The following is a 16,679-nucleotide window of genomic DNA, read 5'->3' on the forward strand; positions in this document are numbered from 1 at the left end:
TTAATTTACTCACAAATTATTGTATCTAATAATTGTTTTTATTGCTTTGACATAGATTCGAATTCAAGATTTTGCTTAAGATTGTTCGGAATGTGATTCTGCAATAAAAAATTGTTCCCTTACTAATTTTACTATTAAAGCTGGATGTCCAAGCAATACATTTTCCTCTTTTAAAAATAAATGACATAAATACTTGCATATGCATTATATTAATCACCAAATAATATTTATTTTATTACATAAACAAAAGTCCATATCATAAAATTATGAAATTAAAATTACATAATAATAATAATTATTATACATTGTCTTTAACAAAAGTATCCAAATTATCTAAATATTCTTAAAAATATCTTTTAGTATTTTTGACTGATGCAAATGATCTCATATGTGCTACATATTGTGCAATATCTGGGTAACATTCAACAACATTTCTAAAAAGCCATTCAAATTGTTCAAAAGTTAAAGCATTTACTTCTGATATACTCAAAATCCCACCTAAATACATATCTAATACACAAACTGTATAATTTAAAAGTTTACATGCATTAAAACTTAACTAAAGTTTCACCATCCATAATAAATATTATCTATACAACTAGAAATATATTAACATTTAAAACATTGTTATTTTCTTTCAAATTTATATTTTTTAATAAAAATTGTATAATTCTAATTATATACATGCAAGGAAATAATTGAAAAATGATAAGTTTTATAGTAAAGATACTTACCATTGATACCATTCTGTTTCTTTCTTGAGATATAAACTTCTTGGAACTTCATTGGAAAGAAGCATGCACGAAGTTCAAAAGATTATCAGTAATTAATTTCAAGCACTTGAAACAAAATTTTTTAAATAAATCACGATTATTTTTCAGGGTATAAGTATTTATTTCTGACAATTTATATATCAGTAACATTAACAACAATAACAACTTACAACTATAAATATAAATTACGTTTCGTTAAAAATATAAAATGATCTTCGATATGTTATCGAACTATTAATGCTTAACTATGTTCCATTATTGACAAATCAAATTCAAGGTTACAGTTAAAGAGAGATTTACATATGTATTAAATAAAATAAATATGGCATAATTTGTTATATAAATACATACGCATTTAAATATAGTTTTTAAATAATATTAATTATTCTCTTATATATTATAAAATATTCAAAATTTGCTTAATTACACCTGAATGTCTAAATACAATATAAATGCAATAGTTTAAAGAACGATACTAATTTTGAAAATCTATATTTAATCGAATGTACGTTTTAAAAATTTAGTAGTATTCGAAAAATATAAAAATTTTAATAAATATAAGTAAATGTATTTTAAGCAATGATCTTTTGAATTGATTGAAGCAATGGATTTTTAAATATTATGTGTTTAAATGTACAAATCTCTTATTTAAATATTACGATTTAAAATATTAAACAAACAAAGTTTAAATTATTCACGATAAAAACTTTAGAAATGTATTATATTTAATCAAATGTATATTTTAGAAACATAATAATTTTCGAAATATTATAAATATCTAGATTTAATTACAAACAAAAGTATATTTGAGATAATATGTGTTTTATTTACAATGTATTTAAATATTGTAATCCAACGTAAAACTCAAATTATTCAAGTTACAATGTTTTTCATAGACTATTAACTGTATTACAAAACATTACTTAAAATTTAAAATTTGTAAGAAATCATATATCGATTATTTTACGCGCGATGAAATTGTTATATGTGTTACATGTTATATGCATTCGGTGTAGGTATGTAATAAATTTGGTAATAATTAGAATTAATTTCCTTACAACGTTGTTTTGTGATAATAGATTTTGTTTACTCCCTGGTTTAAATAACCTGGCATAAAACCATAGTTTATCCAAAGAAAAATAAATATTCAGCACTACGACAGACATGAAAGGTTATCGCAATTAAATTACAGAATTATCAAATAGCCAGTATAGTTCAACTCCGTATCCGATTGTGAGATACTTTTACTTTATTAAATACTATTAAATATTAAATTAATTTGAAATTAATCACAATATCATCATTTCATTATCAGGTTCATTATCTAAATGTTTAATAGAAAAATAAGATAACCTTCGTATTACACAAGACATAATTTCATATAATATTGAAAAATATGGATATTAAGATTTTGGACGGTGGATTTAGTTCACAATTATCCACTCATATTAATGCAAAAATTGATGGCGATCCTCTGTGGACAGCAAGATTTTTAGCAACAAATCCTGATGCAGTTTATGCTACGCATTTAGATTTTCTACGAGCAGGTGCAGATATTATTGAAACAAGTACATATCAAGCTTCAGTTCCTGATTTAATGAAATATTTATCTGTAACTGAAGAGGAAGGTATAAAATTATTACACAAAGCTGTAAATCTTGCTAAAAATGCAGTGAATGATTATATTAAAGAAATTATAGAGAACAATGATATTGAAAATAAGAATCCTATCATTGCTGGCTCCTGTGGACCTTATGGAGCTAGCCTACACGATGGTTCTGAATATAATGGAATTTATGGTAAAACAACACCTCGTGATACCATCATTGAATGGCACAAATCACGTATAAATGCTCTTGTAGATGCTGATATAAATTTATTAGCACTAGAAACTATACCTTGCTATCAGGAAGCAGAAGCATTAATTGAACTTTTAAGAGAATATCCAAACATTAAGGCATGGCTTTCGTTTTCTTGCAAAAAAGACAGTCAAAACATAGTAGATGGGAGTAATTTCCAAGAAATTGCTTTACGTTGCTATAAAACGGCATTACCAGGACAAATAGTTGCCATTGGTGTAAATTGCATTGCTCCAGAAAACGTAACTCCTTTACTAAAAAATATCAATACAGGGCCAGCAAATGAGTTTATACCATTAATCGCATATCCTAATAGCGGTGAAATCTATTTACAAAGTAAAGGCTGGATAAAAAATGGAAACTCTGCTTCATTTGAAAATTTTATTCCTGAATGGCTAGAACTTGGAATACGTTATCTTGGAGGTTGTTGCAGAATGTATGCAGAAGATATAAAATCAATTAGAAAAGAAGTAAACAATTTCAACAGAAAAAGGGAATCATAATGGGTTAACTGTTTTATTTAATCAATTATTTTAAATACGTCATTATGTTAAATCAATTATTTTTTTCCTGTTTATTTTAAGTAAAGTTATGTGACCTATATATTAAATATTTAGAAAATATATGTATGTTTTTATGTAATCTTATATATTTGATTAATATATCTTAACAAAATATATCAAAATTAATAACATATATACATATTACGATTAATAATTTTCAGTTAATATTATTTGCTACTAAGGAAAGAAAATATATATATATATTTTTTATATATTCATTGCACATACATATATATTGTTATATTTTTTTGTCATAAAACAAACTCTGTATTAATCTTGTTCATTTGTTGTGTACTACATTACAATAATATGAAAACACTATGAAAACTTAAATTCAGCACTATTAGTAATGATGCTAAAAAACAACTTCCAACTTCTGTAACAAAAAATATTAATTAATGTTGATTATCAGTTAATGCTTATCACATCAATGTAATTTGCTAAATTTAAAAGTGTTAGACATACATATGATAGATATCATAACACGTAGCTTATCGTAACATACGTAAACACGTGACTAAATCTGATCTTAATGTAAAAATTGTACAGTGTAGATACAAGAAGAAAATTAACGTTTTTAGAACAATTATACTTAAGCTTTTGTTCACGTTAATATTTATCTCACTGATTCGTTATGGACTTTGGAATAAGTATATTTCATAAAGCCAATTGTAGAAATTATTGCCTCAGACTCGCAAACACATCTAAACGGCTAAGACGTGCGTGAAATAATAAAAGTTGGTTTTCTCGATGTTACAAACGCATTACTATTACACATAATTATAGTTATATTTAAAATGTTTAAAACTGAAAAATAATTTTATATTTTTACTCGTGAATAGATATTCTTGATATTAAAAATATTTGATAACAATTTTAAAAGAGAATCATGCAAGAAGTGAAGGTATTAGATGGTGGATTTTCTACACAATTAGCAACTCATGTTGGTGATATAATAGATGGTGATCCTTTATGGACTGCACGATTTCTTGTTACGAATCCTAATGCAGTTATTTCTACGCATTTGGATTTTTTAAAAGCTGGAGCAGATATAATTCAGACAAACACTTATCAAACATCTGTTGATGGTTTTTCAAAGTATATGAACCTTCCAGAAGAGGAAGGTCTTAATCTGTTTTCTAAAGCTGTAGTTTATGCTAAAGAAGCTATAAATTTATATAAAGAAGAGATAAAAAATAAAAGAAATGTTATAAATGCAAATCCACTAATTGCTGGATCAGTTGGGCCTTATGGAGCCTGTTTGCATGATGCTTCAGAATATACTGGAAAATATTGCTCAACTGTATCAGAAGAAATTCTTATGAATTGGCACAGACCACGTATTCAAAAATTGATAGAAAGTGGCGTTGATATGTTAGCTATAGAAACAATTCCATGCAAGCAAGAAGCAAAAGCACTGGTTAAATTATTGACAGAGTTTCCAAATAGTAAAGCTTGGTTGTCTTTCTCGTGTAGCTACGATGGAAAGAGCATAGCAGATGGCTCTCATTTTCAAGACATAGCACTATGGTGTTACAAAGAAGCCTTGCCAGGACAAATTTTAGCAATTGGAGTTAATTGTATCGCACCACAAAATGTAACTTCTTTATTAAAGGGAATAAATGAAAATTGTAAACAAGACTTTATACCACTGGTAGTATATCCTAATAGTGGTGAAAAGTATACAGTAGAACAGGGTTGGGTGAAAAAAGAAGAAGGATATTCTTTACAAGAATTTATACACGAATGGCTCGATTTAGGTGTTCGATACATAGGTGGATGTTGTAGAACAAATGCTGTAGATGTGAAAAAAATACGAGCAGAGGTAGAAAAATGGAAAAGTAATTAAATGTTGAAATTCTATTATATATATTGCACATTTACACTACAGAATAAAAATAAATCCTTAAGAATATGAGCAGAAGATTTATTAAAATATCTTTATACATATTTATAATTAATATAAAATATTTCTCCTATAATCATTTATGGATTAAATTTATATTTGATATATTTTAAGAAACTTTCATTTTTAAATGTAAAAATATATATGTACATAAATTGAGAAAATAGTTTTTTGCACAATTTCTCCTTTAAAAAAAATATATGTATAATGTTCAATTCTCGGATAATTCAGGGATCGATTCTTGAGTCGAAAATCGGTTTTCCATGTCCTAAACTACAACTCTTCCTCTGTCAATCTTCAATACTCTAAATAATAAATTCTCTCTTATGATCTTGTCTATTTCTAACGCTCGAAATCCTTCTTCTCTAACCGTCTGTCTGTGAAATGACTGGCAAATCAGTTGTCCGTAACAATAAATAAAATCACACCGTCCGTTAAACAGAGAAAGTCCCTTTGTTTATCCGCATTTGAATTTTTAGGGAGTTTACATATGTATAAATAAATTATATAATATATATATGTATATATATATTTAATGATCAAGCCTATTAATATAATTAGTAAAATTTAAAGATCTTTAAATATTCTTTAAAATCAAAACTCAAACAAAGAATATGGCAAAAGATTCCGTAACTATTTATTAAAAATGTAAAAAAATGGTTATAGAACAGTATAAGTTCCTTATCCATCAAAATACATTCAATTTATTAATATAAATTATATATTATTTATATCATATTTAAAAAATTCACATTTCATGTATGAAAAAATATTTAAACAAAACAAATACATATTTCAATATTGAAAGTTTTACAATATTGACATTATTACAAATAGTTATACGTAATGTGAATATCTATATATTAATTCTCCAAAGACTGGAAAATATAAACCAATTCATTACCTATATGATATAAACTTCCTTCTACGTTTACATTTACATTTTTGTTTTCTATATCAACATTAAATACACAATTGGGTGGAATATGAGTTTTACCTTTTAATATATTATCGGTTCTAGTCTTTATCCTCGGTCCCATGAGAGGATCATTATAGCGATACAGAGAAACTGACGTTGGATCTAAAAAAATAAACAATTTAGTGAATAATGTAGGTTAGGTCAAATCGATTTGATTTATGCATACTCTTCATAATTTTGTTTTCTTTTAATATTCGTGATATTATATCCTCTATAGTGTCTCCATCTGCTATTATAATGTCCATTCTAAATAAACCACTGTACTTCTGTGGATTTATGATGCATACTGACACTCCTTGCTTAGTAGAAAAATTCATGTAAGGTGCACCTGGACAACATTCCTCCTTTGTTTTTTCTGGAGCTTCATCCGTATATCTTATCATGATATCCTTTAGCTAGATGTGAATAGAAAATTATTAAACCTAATAAGAAGTATTAAAAAGAATATAATACTTACATCTAATGTATTTTGAAGATATTTTTTGTTATCTTGGAGAATCTTAAACTCGTCAAAATCTAACGTTAAATTCAATGCACTTAATCCGACAAATTGCATTTTCTCTCTCATAACTTGTACAAATGGCATTACCCGTTTCGTATGTTTTTTTAATTCCTGTAGTTTTCCCAATTCTGTTGCAATAATTTTATTTTCTGGTAGTTTATTGTCATTTTTCTGAAAAATAATTTTGCATAAAATATTTTAGTATAAACACATAAATTAATTATATTTATAATATTCACATATGGTATGAATAAAAGAGTAGATTAGAGCTTAACGATTAGTAACTTAGAAAAGGATAATTAAAGCGGGTGAGAGTACTATAGGAAAACATAGGAAATAAGAGACAAAATACTAAATTGGAAATATGTCCTAAGCCAATAGGCGAGAATTATATATAATAATAAAATATTTCGAATATTCTATTATATATTACTTACAAGATATAAGTCTTTCATTGTAGATAAAATAGTACTTTGCCAAGGAGGATACGTTTTAGCTACCCAAATAGTACCTTGATTAGGTTTCTCTATAACTGATGTTTCATTTTTTTTCTTAGGTGCTTTCTTTGGCGTTAAATAATTTTTTAAGAGAATCCTAAATGAATGCGCAGCGTCCATAAGATATTGTGATGATTTTATAAGAACTTCATCTATTTCGCCTACTTGGGGCCATTTGGCATTTAATATACTACCTTCCTGTAAAAATGTTATTTCATTATTTTTAACATTAATAAGTTCATTATTGAATTTTATTTATTTCATTTAAATTTGTTGTAGCCATTGCTTAAAAGTTGTATTAAGTAGAAAAAACTTACTTTACCAATTAGAGACCACACATGTTCTGCTACATGTGGACAAATTGGAGACAAGAGAATAATTTGAAGTTCTATGAATTTCATAATTAATGTCCAACTAATGCCATCTAGAGAACTCAATTGTAGATATTTATCTCTTGCTGCTTGTAATTCAAAGAATCCTGTTCTTAGTGCTTCTTTGTATAACATTTTCGAATAATTTTCTCCGGTTTCTTGTATCTTCAGGTTCATTTCACTGATATAATTGTGAACTTAATATAGATTTTATAAATTTTTCAAAATGAGACTTTATAAATATTTTCATAAGTACCTTTCGAAAACTTTGTCATTAAATGTAGATGATTGTCTTTGTTTATAGATATCTTTCGAATCCAACACTTCTTTAACCCATTCAATAAAATTATATAATCTAAGAATTCCAGCATCAGCCATGTTTTCTACGAAATTAGCATCTTCTACTGAATCACCAGCATCGGCTAGACAAAGTCGCATACCATCTGCAGAAAACTTCTCTACAGCTTCAGTGAGTGTTAAGAAGTTACCCTCTGATTTAGACATCTAAGAAAATTACTTGTCATTTTCTCAAGTAATTGTGAGATGTATTAAGAAAATCATATTTCTTACCTTTGCTGAATTTAAGAGGAGATGACCATTCGCTCTGATACCTTTTGGCCATAAGTCAGATTGTTTAGGCCAGATTGCAGTATGATTATAAATGAAGAACGTTAGATGATTTTGTACTAAATCTTTTCCAGATACTCGTAAATCTACTGGATACCAATAATGAAATTCACGTCGCATATGATCTAATGCCTCTTTCTTTATATCTGTTTTTGGAAACTTTACATCTTTGAAAAATATATAATCCCATACTTCGGATGTCATTTCATTAGCCCTATAAAAAAATAATTCAAACACAATTTCTTTTTATAAAAAAAGCTAATGTTAACTAATAAATAACTAAAAGTTAATGTTAAAGCAAATAATAATAATTTTAGTAGAAATTTGGAATTTTACTTTATATTATAAGTATTTGGTTTGTCGCCTTTGAAAGTCCCTCCTTGTAATAAATGTGCCACGGTATAATAAGCCATGTATATTGTTGAGTCTGAGAGTGATTCTATCAACCAATTTTCATCCCATGGTAATCTAGTACCTAGAATTTATACTTATAATACTATATATTAGATAAATTACATAACGTCTTTTCCTTACGAAGTATGTAATCTTACCAAGTCCGTAAGTTCTTGAACATGCATATTCATGTAACCAATTAAGACAGGCTATAAAATTCTTCCTCACTTCTTCATGGAAGGTATTGAGATTATTTAAAGCTTCCATTGCTTCGTTTCTCCAAGTCTCTTCACCATAATCCAAATACCATTGATTACATAAAGCTACTACACACTCATCATTTGATCGTGAGATTATAGTTTTTTCAGGCTCATAATATATAACTGCTTTTCCCTCATTTATCAATTCTTTTTGTATTAGCTTTTTAACTTCTTGAACTTTTTTTCCTTTATATGGACCAACTAGCAATATACCATCATAAAACCCTTTCAGATATACCATTTCTTTGGCTTCTAATAATTTAGCTGTGTCATTTTGAGATTGAATTTTTAGCTTATTGTATAAAAATACCGCAGATAAATTCCCGAATTCGGGTATTTCGAGAATAGATATCTATCATATACAATTTTGTTAATTACATTTTAGCTTAATTTGATACCTTTATTATTACAAAAATATACTACACTTACAGGATCATAAGGCAGCACCATTTCATCAGTTATACCATATTTCTCTCTAAGAGCTTGTTTCTTTTTTAGATCCGTTAAAGCTGCATAATCATCAGGAGAATCGCTAGGTACAGAGGTAACAATTCCAGTACCTTTGTTTTCTTTAATAGTTAACATTGGTAATGTGTAAATCACTTTATTAAATGTAAGAGGTGCTTCTAGTGGTAGTCCTAATATGTCCTATCAATTTTATATTATTTATTACATGATATCATTATAAGCAGATTTTTCCTTATAAATAGTAAAGAAGGAATATTACTTTTCCGGTAAGTTCTAATGCAATTTGTATCTTCCCCTCCTCTTTAAAGAAATCTTGGTAAGCCATATTTCGAGCTGCTCTTTTTGTTGAAATATAAACATCTCCATTCAATAGTGTATAAGCAATGTAATTTATATCTGGATGAACCCAGCAATTTGTTTGACCATACATTGTTTCTGGTCTTAAAGTGCCAGCTACTAAATAAACTGGTTTGCCAGAAAGAGATCTACAGGAATATATGAAATGTTCAATATTTAGATCAAATTTTGTAAATTTTTTTGTAATACCTACTTTAAACTTGGAGGATAAGGTTCTCGTAGTTTCATTTTAATTAGTGTATATTCTTGTGGTCCTACACCTTCTCCAGTTGATCTGTCGTGATCCATACAAGGTTGTCCATCTTTTGGTGAATAAATTGAATACCTTTTTCCATATTTTATTTTGTTTCTAGCTTTTAGATGTTGAAATTGCCAACGCACAAATGAATCAAAGAATGGGTTTGCATCAGTTGTAATAAACGTTCTGCGCCAATCCACCTAGAACAATTTTCACATTGTTTCTTTCTTAAAAAATTATTACATATTTATTATCAAGTTATATATCTTTTCTTACATGTAAACCAATTGATTTTAGATCTTTCACAGCAAGAGGTGGAAAATAGTCTAACCAATATGTAGCATCAGCAAATTTCTTGATGTCCTCATCTTTTAAGCCAAGTGTTTGCATAATTTGCCATTGATATTTTGCAGTAACATTTTTTGCAACTGCTTTACTCTAAAAGTAATAATCATTTGAGAAATAACATATACGAATATTTTTTGAATTAATAATGGATTCTTTACCTTTGTTCCTTTGCTTTTATCTTTTATTATTACATCTTCTATAACTTCCTCAATTCTTTTTTCGTTTGGAAATTGTGGTGGATATCCATATAATTCCATTTCTCTCTTTAACTTATCAGCGCATGCTTTAATAGGCATACCAGTGCAATGAAAGCCAAATGGAAAAAGGACTTTCTTCCCTAAAAGACGGTTGTACCTTATCGCAAACTATAAGTTATACAATAAATTAAAACTGTTATTTAATTTATACTCGTATAAATCATCTTGTTATTATGAAATACTTACCTCACACTTTGATAATGAAAATGTATGACCAAGATGAAGTCTTCCATTCATGTAAGGAAAAGGAAATGTTGCAAGAAACTTTTCGTCAGAACTTGTCTTTGGTTCCAAAGGTGCATCTGCTTCAAATATTTTCTCACCTTCCCATTTTGTTTGCACATCTCTCTCAATTTTTTGAAGATATTCTACTTTAAATGTCCCCTTCCTTTCTGTTGCCTATTTGTAACAAATAATTATAAATATTAGGTTGGTATAAATATTATAAAAATACAATTATAAATATATGAAATGTTTCTTTGAAATTTGAATTTGACACATCAATTTTAGATATTAAATTTTATTTTATCGTTAATAACACTAAATAAGAAGAAATTATAATCAATATTAAGAATATTTAAAATGAATATGAAAAGTTAATAATTAGCTGCCATTAATAATCAAAATAATCGACAAATTTTTTTATAAAACCTTAAATCTAGAAAAATGCCATGAAAGCTTTTAGAAACATAAATTTAGTGTTTAAGAAGGTTAAAAACCTATTTTGTTTGGATAATTTTTAATGCATAAATTATTTTTAAAAGTATTGTAAATAAAGTTTGTATCATAAATTCTTATTTTATACAGCATGTAAATTTAATAAATAATTTTAATTAAAATCCTTTCAATTTTAATAAATAAATAAATATATAAATTAAAATATAAAAATTATATAAATAAGTTAAAACGTGGATTTTTTAAATAAGATTTAATTAACATTTAAAATAAAACAATTAATTAAACAAAATAGTTCTATGTTTAAGCAGTGCAAGAAGCTAGGAGATTGAATTTTATTAATTACAGCTGATGCATTTTATCCCTATAGAGGTTATTTATCTTAAATTGTCAATTACTATTCAGATTTTGATTAAGTACATTAATAGTGAATGAATATAGTTTCCAAAAAAGTAGTATTAGTACGTACCATTTTGTTAAAGTTACAAGATCCAACAAAATCTGACTTAAGTACGTAAGTGTTGAATACCATGTGTTAACGTTCTTACAAGATACTGAACAGGTTCAATAGAAAATGATGCAATTTACACAGGACATTAGATTCAACTAGAATCAAACATACTATAAACTTTTATAATCCATATAATCCAAGTTACAGTACCACGCCAAAATAATTTACTTATAATTCCAATGAGAATTGATTGTAAATAGTCTACCAAATAAAAAAAAAAAATTACACAGGTAAACGAATAGATGATAAATGTTTCATTAAGTGATACAGCACTTGATAAAACATAAAAGTAAACTTTTTAAACAAATTTTACTGAACTATATAAAGAAATCTAAATAAAAAAAAAAAATATTTTCATCTATATTTAAAGTTATCCATATATTTTATTTAAAAAGTTTTTAATTCATAGTTAAAGTAGTGATGAGAAATACTTATTTATCAATTTAAAATATGTATTTCATTACGTATTAGCACAAAAAGGCAACGGTGGCAATGAAACAGATTTGGGAAATTGATCAAAGGAAATTCAAAGAGATTATAATAGAAAAATACGAATGTTCGATTGTCTGTATACGGGACAGAAATCTGGGAATGGAAAGAATGGAACAGTATAGAAGCGATATAAGATAAATACTTGAAATAGATCTTAGGATTCGATTGGAATACACCCGGGTATATAGCAAAAGAAGAAACTAAAAGAATGAAATTGAGAGTAGAGACATAAAGGAGAGCGGTGATGTTTGAGGAAAAAATAAAATGGGAATCTGACAATGAAATCCTAAAAGAATGTTTAAAGGAGATAGAAAAATGACAAGATAAGAAGGCAAAATGGGAAAGAGAAAGGAAAAAGTATTATCAGAGAAATGGAATAGCAACGAAAAAAGAGGAAAAGCGAGGGAGGAATCAGCATAGCGACGGAAACGATGATGAGAAATGTATATATATATATATATATATATATATATATATATTCTTATTCTTATATATTATTATATTATTATATTATTACTATGTATTATTATATACTATATTATATATATAAGGATAATGATAATTCAATAAAATACAAAAATTGAGATATGACAAACGATACAAGGAATCCCGCGCGGTTGGATTGTCAAGATACTTAACGGAAAGAGAAAGTAAAGCGGAATAGAAGTAAAAGATCATAGCAAGGTTTAGATGCGGGAATAAGGAACTAGACAACAAATATTAGGAATTGAAACAAAACGAAACATGCAGATTTTGTGAGAAAGAATGTGAAACAGTGGAATATGTAACGAGGAGATACAAGAAATTAGGAAAAGCTGAAAAAGATCTAAAGAATACTTGATGAATCTGGGAAGGCATATACATGGACGGAGGTACTACCGAAAAAAAAGAAAAAAAAACAGGCAATTTAAGGGAACAAAGGGAGGGAAATAATTATGAGCAAGGAACCACGCTAGAAAGCAGATATAGGACAACAACGAGAAATATAATAAATAAATGTTATCAAAATATAGTATAATAAAAAGTAAACGTAAAATGTATATAGAACACATTGTATCCCTTGCAATGGCGAAAGGCAAGCAATAACATTTTATATTACGTATTAACAGAAAGAAAACTTAGCTACACGTTAAAATTTACAACGCGGTAAAATTTATATAAAAATGCAAGATTTTTATATATTTAAGAATTAGTTTCATAAAATAAAAGTAAAAGATAGTATATTAGAATAAATACCAATCTCCTATAAATATGAAAACAAATAAGTTTTTAGTAAATAAAAGGTTTTATTTATCGTATTTAATTTATTTATATTTATAAAACATATTTTAAGAAGCATAAATGGTATTAATTTTACTTCACAGTTCTTTATAAACAATACGGATTTTATTATTTCACATTATACGTTTATATAAATAAGCTTACATACGTGTAACTGATTTTAAGCCTAGTATTGAAAAACATTTTTCCATTATAATTGCGGTAGCTTCTGTTAATAAAATACGGCCGATATTCACGTTCACTATCTCCCCAAGTTCGTTTTTTTCAACGCAATAACAGTTATCATAAAATTCCGAAAAAGCACATGAAATCTCGTAACAATACTCGCAGAGCTGATGCAAATATAAATTGTTTGTTATTTTTATTAGTACATCAGGAAATTTAATTAATACTTTGGCTAACTTCCACTCCTTCTCGTGTTCTAGTGAAATTGGAGTATCCTCTGCTATTTCACGTAATTTTTCCTGTGAAATATTAGCGGCCCTTGCAATAGAACGTATTCTTGTTAAAGCATATAGCAAGTACACTGCGGTATTGCCTTTATCTTCCAACATTTTATCAAAAGAAAATACGTATTCGTGATTTCTGTTGTGCGATAAGTCTGCATATTTTATGCACCCATAAGCAATAGATTCTTGAGCAATTTTTAATTCCTCTTCCGTAAGTACTTTGTCACGTTCCTTTTCTATCAGTTTCTCTAGTGCTCTCTTCAAACCTTAAATAATAAATAGGGATGTGAGAAAATTGTCCTAACTATAACATGAATGTTTTATAAGGTTTTACAACTTTAGAAGGTAAATTACCTTCATCAAGTAAATCACTTAATTTTACTGTATCTCCAGATCTAGTTTTAAATTTCTTTTTATCATTACCAAGAACTACACCAAATCCAACGTGGTCTATTCTATGACGACTTTCTATAATACTTGCTCGCTTAGCACAGTTCTTTAATACTTGAAAATGCATAGATTGACCAGCATCTGTTACATATATTACCTATATATAAATAGAATAGACACAGATATAAAAATAATATATTTTACTAAAATATAATATTGAAATATATGCAAAATATACCCAATCTGCTTTTTCTTCTTCTATACGTTGCTTAATAGCCGCCATGTCTGACGTATCATAAGTAAAACCACCATCGGATTTTACAATGGTCAGAGGAATTTCATTATTCTGTTTGCTCCACATTACTTTTCGTCCTTCATCTTCTTCTAATAGCCCTTTCGCTTCTAAATCTTTTACTATAGCTTCCATATGCTTTTGATAAAAAGATTCCCCTCTTTCTATTAACTTGATATCTAGACGAGTGTATATCTTCTCGAATTCTATATTTAAAACATAGATATTTTACATTACACTTATAAATATTCCAGTTTCTTAATTTTCGCATCGATTGTTTTACCTTTTCTGGAAACATCACAAATTAGTTGCCATGCTTTTATCATATCAGGATCGGATGCTTGTAACTTAACAACACAGTTGTAAGCCCGCTTTTTAAATTCTTCATCTCCGTCGAATCTCGTCTTTGATTCCTTATAAAAACTCTACAAATTTTACAATAATTTATTAAAATAGTTCTTTACAATTATAATATACATAGAGCTAATCGTAAAATAAAAACGTATTTAGAATTACTTGAAGATCCGTAATAGGTGGAGAGATAGATAAACAATCAGGGAACTTATCTTGAAGATGCGCTATTAACATTCCAAATTGAGTACCCCAGTCACCAATATGATTTATTCGCAATACATCGTGTCCTAAAAATTCTAACAATCTTGCGATGCTATCTCCAATTATAGTAGACCTTAAATGTCCAACATGCATTTCTTTAGCGATATTGGGACTAGAGAAATCTACAATTACTTTTTGTCTTTTTGTATATGGTGGAAATGCTTCCCCATTTTTTACTAATGTGTTTAAGGTTGATTGTGCAAATTCCTTTTTTAAATATATATTTATAAAACCTGCACCAGTGACTTCCAACTTGGAGATTAAGCTTGATTCTTCCACTTTTGACATAATGTTCTTTGCAACATCTTGCGGCTTTGTTCGAATTTCTGTATAAATATAAAAATACGTATATCAATATACCCAATATATTAAAATTTAATATTGATATTATTATATATCAATATTCATACAATGTCTCTTACCATTGTTACTGAGTTGTTTAGAAAGTGGCATGGCACTGTTACATTGGTAATCTCCAAATTTTGGATTATTACTAGATGTTATAATTACTGGAGGATCACAAACATCAGGATATGCAACTGAGATTGCTTCCTTAAATAAATTAGATAACGTATCATATATACTGATTACATTGTTCTCTGTCATTTTCAATTTGTTTCCTAACTTTGCTCTTTCAGCTTTGACAGTCTGTTAAGATCAAACAAGAATGTATCATTATTTTGTTCACAATAAAGTGAAAGTCATAAAATTATTAGAAGTATTTTAGATAAAACAGACCCTCTTTAGGATAGCCACTCTGTATTTTAATTTAATATTTTCTTGTTCTAATTTTATATATTCATCTATAGGTACAGAATTTATCATAAAATTATTAGTTGTGATATTTTGTCGTAAAAATTCAATTTCCTTCCTTAAAAGAGCTATTTCTATTTCCTGCAATATACATATGCAAACTTTATAACCTATATAGGGGTTAAATGACAACTTCAAAGATTACATTTCGCAGATTTTGTTAAATTTTTAAACAGCAAATACAAATCAATAATGTACTTTACCGCCTCGGTTGCTCTTTTGTTGAAATTTTCCAAATTTATGGTGGTCATCCTATTAAAAGCTTACTTTCGGAGATTCTACAAAAATAATGCACGTGGATCTTCCAAAAAATCTGATTTCTTCGTTACTTAATCCAAAATTCGGAATCAGATCATATTAATAGCAAATTACAAATGTAAATAATATATAATATGAAATCAAATGTAAGAAAAAGATTTAAAAGATTTTCATAATTCTATGTATGTATAGATACCTGTGTACATATGCACTTATTTAAATTATAGCTTATATAAATTAGCGAGTCTTCTTATAGAAAATATTTGCATAATTTTATTGTACAAAAATACAAATGTATTCAATAAAAAATTAAAAAGTCATTTAATTGACAACATATATATTAATTTTTTCCGGAAAAATACATTTAATCGATAGATGAACATAATTTATTTGCTAAAGAGCAGGAATTTTTCATTATTACTTATACAATATCTGTATAATTTTTAAGTAAAAAATTTGAAATTAATTTAAATTATAAAAAATATATTAATTTTTATTCATGTAA

General features: G+C 27.2%; 5 protein-coding genes and 1 long non-coding RNA gene across 8 annotated transcripts in view; 3 read left to right on the forward strand and 3 right to left on the reverse strand.

Moving 5' to 3' along the window:
- Positions 1-887, reverse strand: part of LOC126914689 (uncharacterized) — a 30,189-nt gene extending 29,302 nt beyond the window's left edge. The window contains exon 1 of the mRNA XM_050718975.1: positions 735-887. Within this exon, the coding sequence (XP_050574932.1) occupies positions 735-746 (12 nt within the window). The 5' untranslated portion in view covers positions 747-887. The remainder of the gene's footprint in view (positions 1-734) is intronic.
- Positions 888-1,627: 740 nt separating this feature from the next.
- Positions 1,628-3,279, forward strand: LOC126914723 (homocysteine S-methyltransferase-like). The gene is made up of 3 exons (XM_050719093.1): positions 1,628-1,789; positions 1,853-2,006; positions 2,089-3,279. The coding sequence occupies exon 3, from the start codon at positions 2,170-2,172 to the stop codon at positions 3,133-3,135; it is 966 nt and encodes a 321-aa protein (XP_050575050.1). The 5' UTR covers positions 1,628-1,789; positions 1,853-2,006; positions 2,089-2,169; the 3' UTR covers positions 3,136-3,279.
- A 191-nt stretch (positions 3,280-3,470) lies between these two features.
- On the forward strand, positions 3,471-5,110 carry LOC126914724 (homocysteine S-methyltransferase YbgG-like). Its single transcript, XM_050719094.1, has one exon. It carries the CDS (start codon positions 4,085-4,087, stop codon positions 5,042-5,044), a length of 960 nt encoding a protein of 319 aa, XP_050575051.1. The 5' UTR covers positions 3,471-4,084; the 3' UTR covers positions 5,045-5,110.
- A 763-nt stretch (positions 5,111-5,873) lies between these two features.
- LOC126914654 (leucine--tRNA ligase, cytoplasmic) lies at positions 5,874-11,679 on the reverse strand. Of its 2 annotated transcripts, XM_050718858.1 has the most exons (16): positions 11,543-11,679; positions 10,585-10,797; positions 10,300-10,506; positions 10,070-10,231; positions 9,749-9,993; positions 9,458-9,683; positions 9,160-9,378; positions 8,629-9,082; positions 8,414-8,552; positions 8,021-8,291; positions 7,707-7,954; positions 7,397-7,631; positions 7,020-7,277; positions 6,538-6,753; positions 6,247-6,475; positions 5,874-6,182 (listed from the first exon to the last, which is right to left on the reverse strand). In XM_050718858.1, the coding sequence occupies exons 1-16, from the start codon at positions 11,603-11,605 to the stop codon at positions 5,965-5,967; spliced, it is 3,603 nt and encodes a 1,200-aa protein (XP_050574815.1). In that variant the 5' UTR covers positions 11,606-11,679; the 3' UTR covers positions 5,874-5,964. The 2 variants fall into 2 exon arrangements, with proteins under 2 accessions (XP_050574815.1, XP_050574816.1); XM_050718859.1 differs by lacking the exon at positions 11,543-11,679 and having other exon boundaries at positions 10,300-10,478; positions 10,585-10,727.
- Positions 11,680-11,686: 7 nt separating this feature from the next.
- On the forward strand, positions 11,687-12,989 carry LOC126914919 (uncharacterized). Its single transcript, XR_007709939.1, has 2 exons — positions 11,687-11,814; positions 12,056-12,989. It is a non-coding gene; the product is annotated as an uncharacterized LOC126914919 (long non-coding RNA).
- Positions 12,990-13,440: 451 nt separating this feature from the next.
- LOC126914670 (arginine--tRNA ligase, cytoplasmic) lies at positions 13,441-16,500 on the reverse strand. Of its 2 annotated transcripts, XM_050718905.1 has the most exons (9): positions 16,371-16,500; positions 16,120-16,194; positions 15,842-15,997; positions 15,526-15,751; positions 15,005-15,429; positions 14,772-14,913; positions 14,435-14,694; positions 14,161-14,353; positions 13,441-14,072 (listed from the first exon to the last, which is right to left on the reverse strand). In XM_050718905.1, the coding sequence occupies exons 2-9, from the start codon at positions 16,165-16,167 to the stop codon at positions 13,498-13,500; spliced, it is 2,025 nt and encodes a 674-aa protein (XP_050574862.1). In that variant the 5' UTR covers positions 16,168-16,194; positions 16,371-16,500; the 3' UTR covers positions 13,441-13,497. The 2 variants fall into 2 exon arrangements, with proteins under 2 accessions (XP_050574862.1, XP_050574861.1); XM_050718904.1 differs by lacking the exon at positions 16,371-16,500 and having other exon boundaries at positions 16,120-16,360.
- Between the last annotated feature and the right edge of the window lie 179 nt (positions 16,501-16,679).

Source organism: Bombus affinis, chromosome 3 (assembly GCF_024516045.1).
Source record: "Bombus affinis isolate iyBomAffi1 chromosome 3, iyBomAffi1.2, whole genome shotgun sequence".
Lineage (NCBI taxonomy): Eukaryota > Metazoa > Arthropoda > Insecta > Hymenoptera > Apidae > Bombus > Bombus affinis.

What these genes read in the sequence shown, in the direction of transcription:
- LOC126914723 (XM_050719093.1), top strand. Translation starts at nt 2,170, where the DNA reads ATGGATATTAAGATTTTGGACGGTGGATTTAGTTCACAATTATCCACT.
- LOC126914724 (XM_050719094.1), top strand. Translation starts at nt 4,085, where the DNA reads ATGCAAGAAGTGAAGGTATTAGATGGTGGATTTTCTACACAATTAGCA.
- LOC126914654 (XM_050718858.1), bottom strand. Translation starts at nt 11,605, where the DNA reads ATGGTATTCAACACTTACGTACTTAAGTCAGATTTTGTTGGATCTTGT. An exon ending in TAAAATCAATTGGTTTACAT is followed by an intron (nt 9,994 to 10,069) that starts GTAAGAAAAGAT and finishes AAATTGTTCTAG; the next exon opens with GTGGATTGGCGCAGAACGTT. An exon ending in CCTTATCCTCCAAGTTTAAA is followed by an intron (nt 9,684 to 9,748) that starts GTAGGTATTACA and finishes ATATTCCTGTAG; the next exon opens with ATCTCTTTCTGGCAAACCAG.
- LOC126914670 (XM_050718905.1), bottom strand. Translation starts at nt 16,167, where the DNA reads ATGACCACCATAAATTTGGAAAATTTCAACAAAAGAGCAACCGAGGCG. An exon ending in GAGTGGCTATCCTAAAGAGG is followed by an intron (nt 15,752 to 15,841) that starts GTCTGTTTTATC and finishes TGATCTTAACAG; the next exon opens with ACTGTCAAAGCTGAAAGAGC. An exon ending in AAGTGATTTACTTGATGAAG is followed by an intron (nt 14,073 to 14,160) that starts GTAATTTACCTT and finishes TTATTATTTAAG; the next exon opens with GTTTGAAGAGAGCACTAGAG.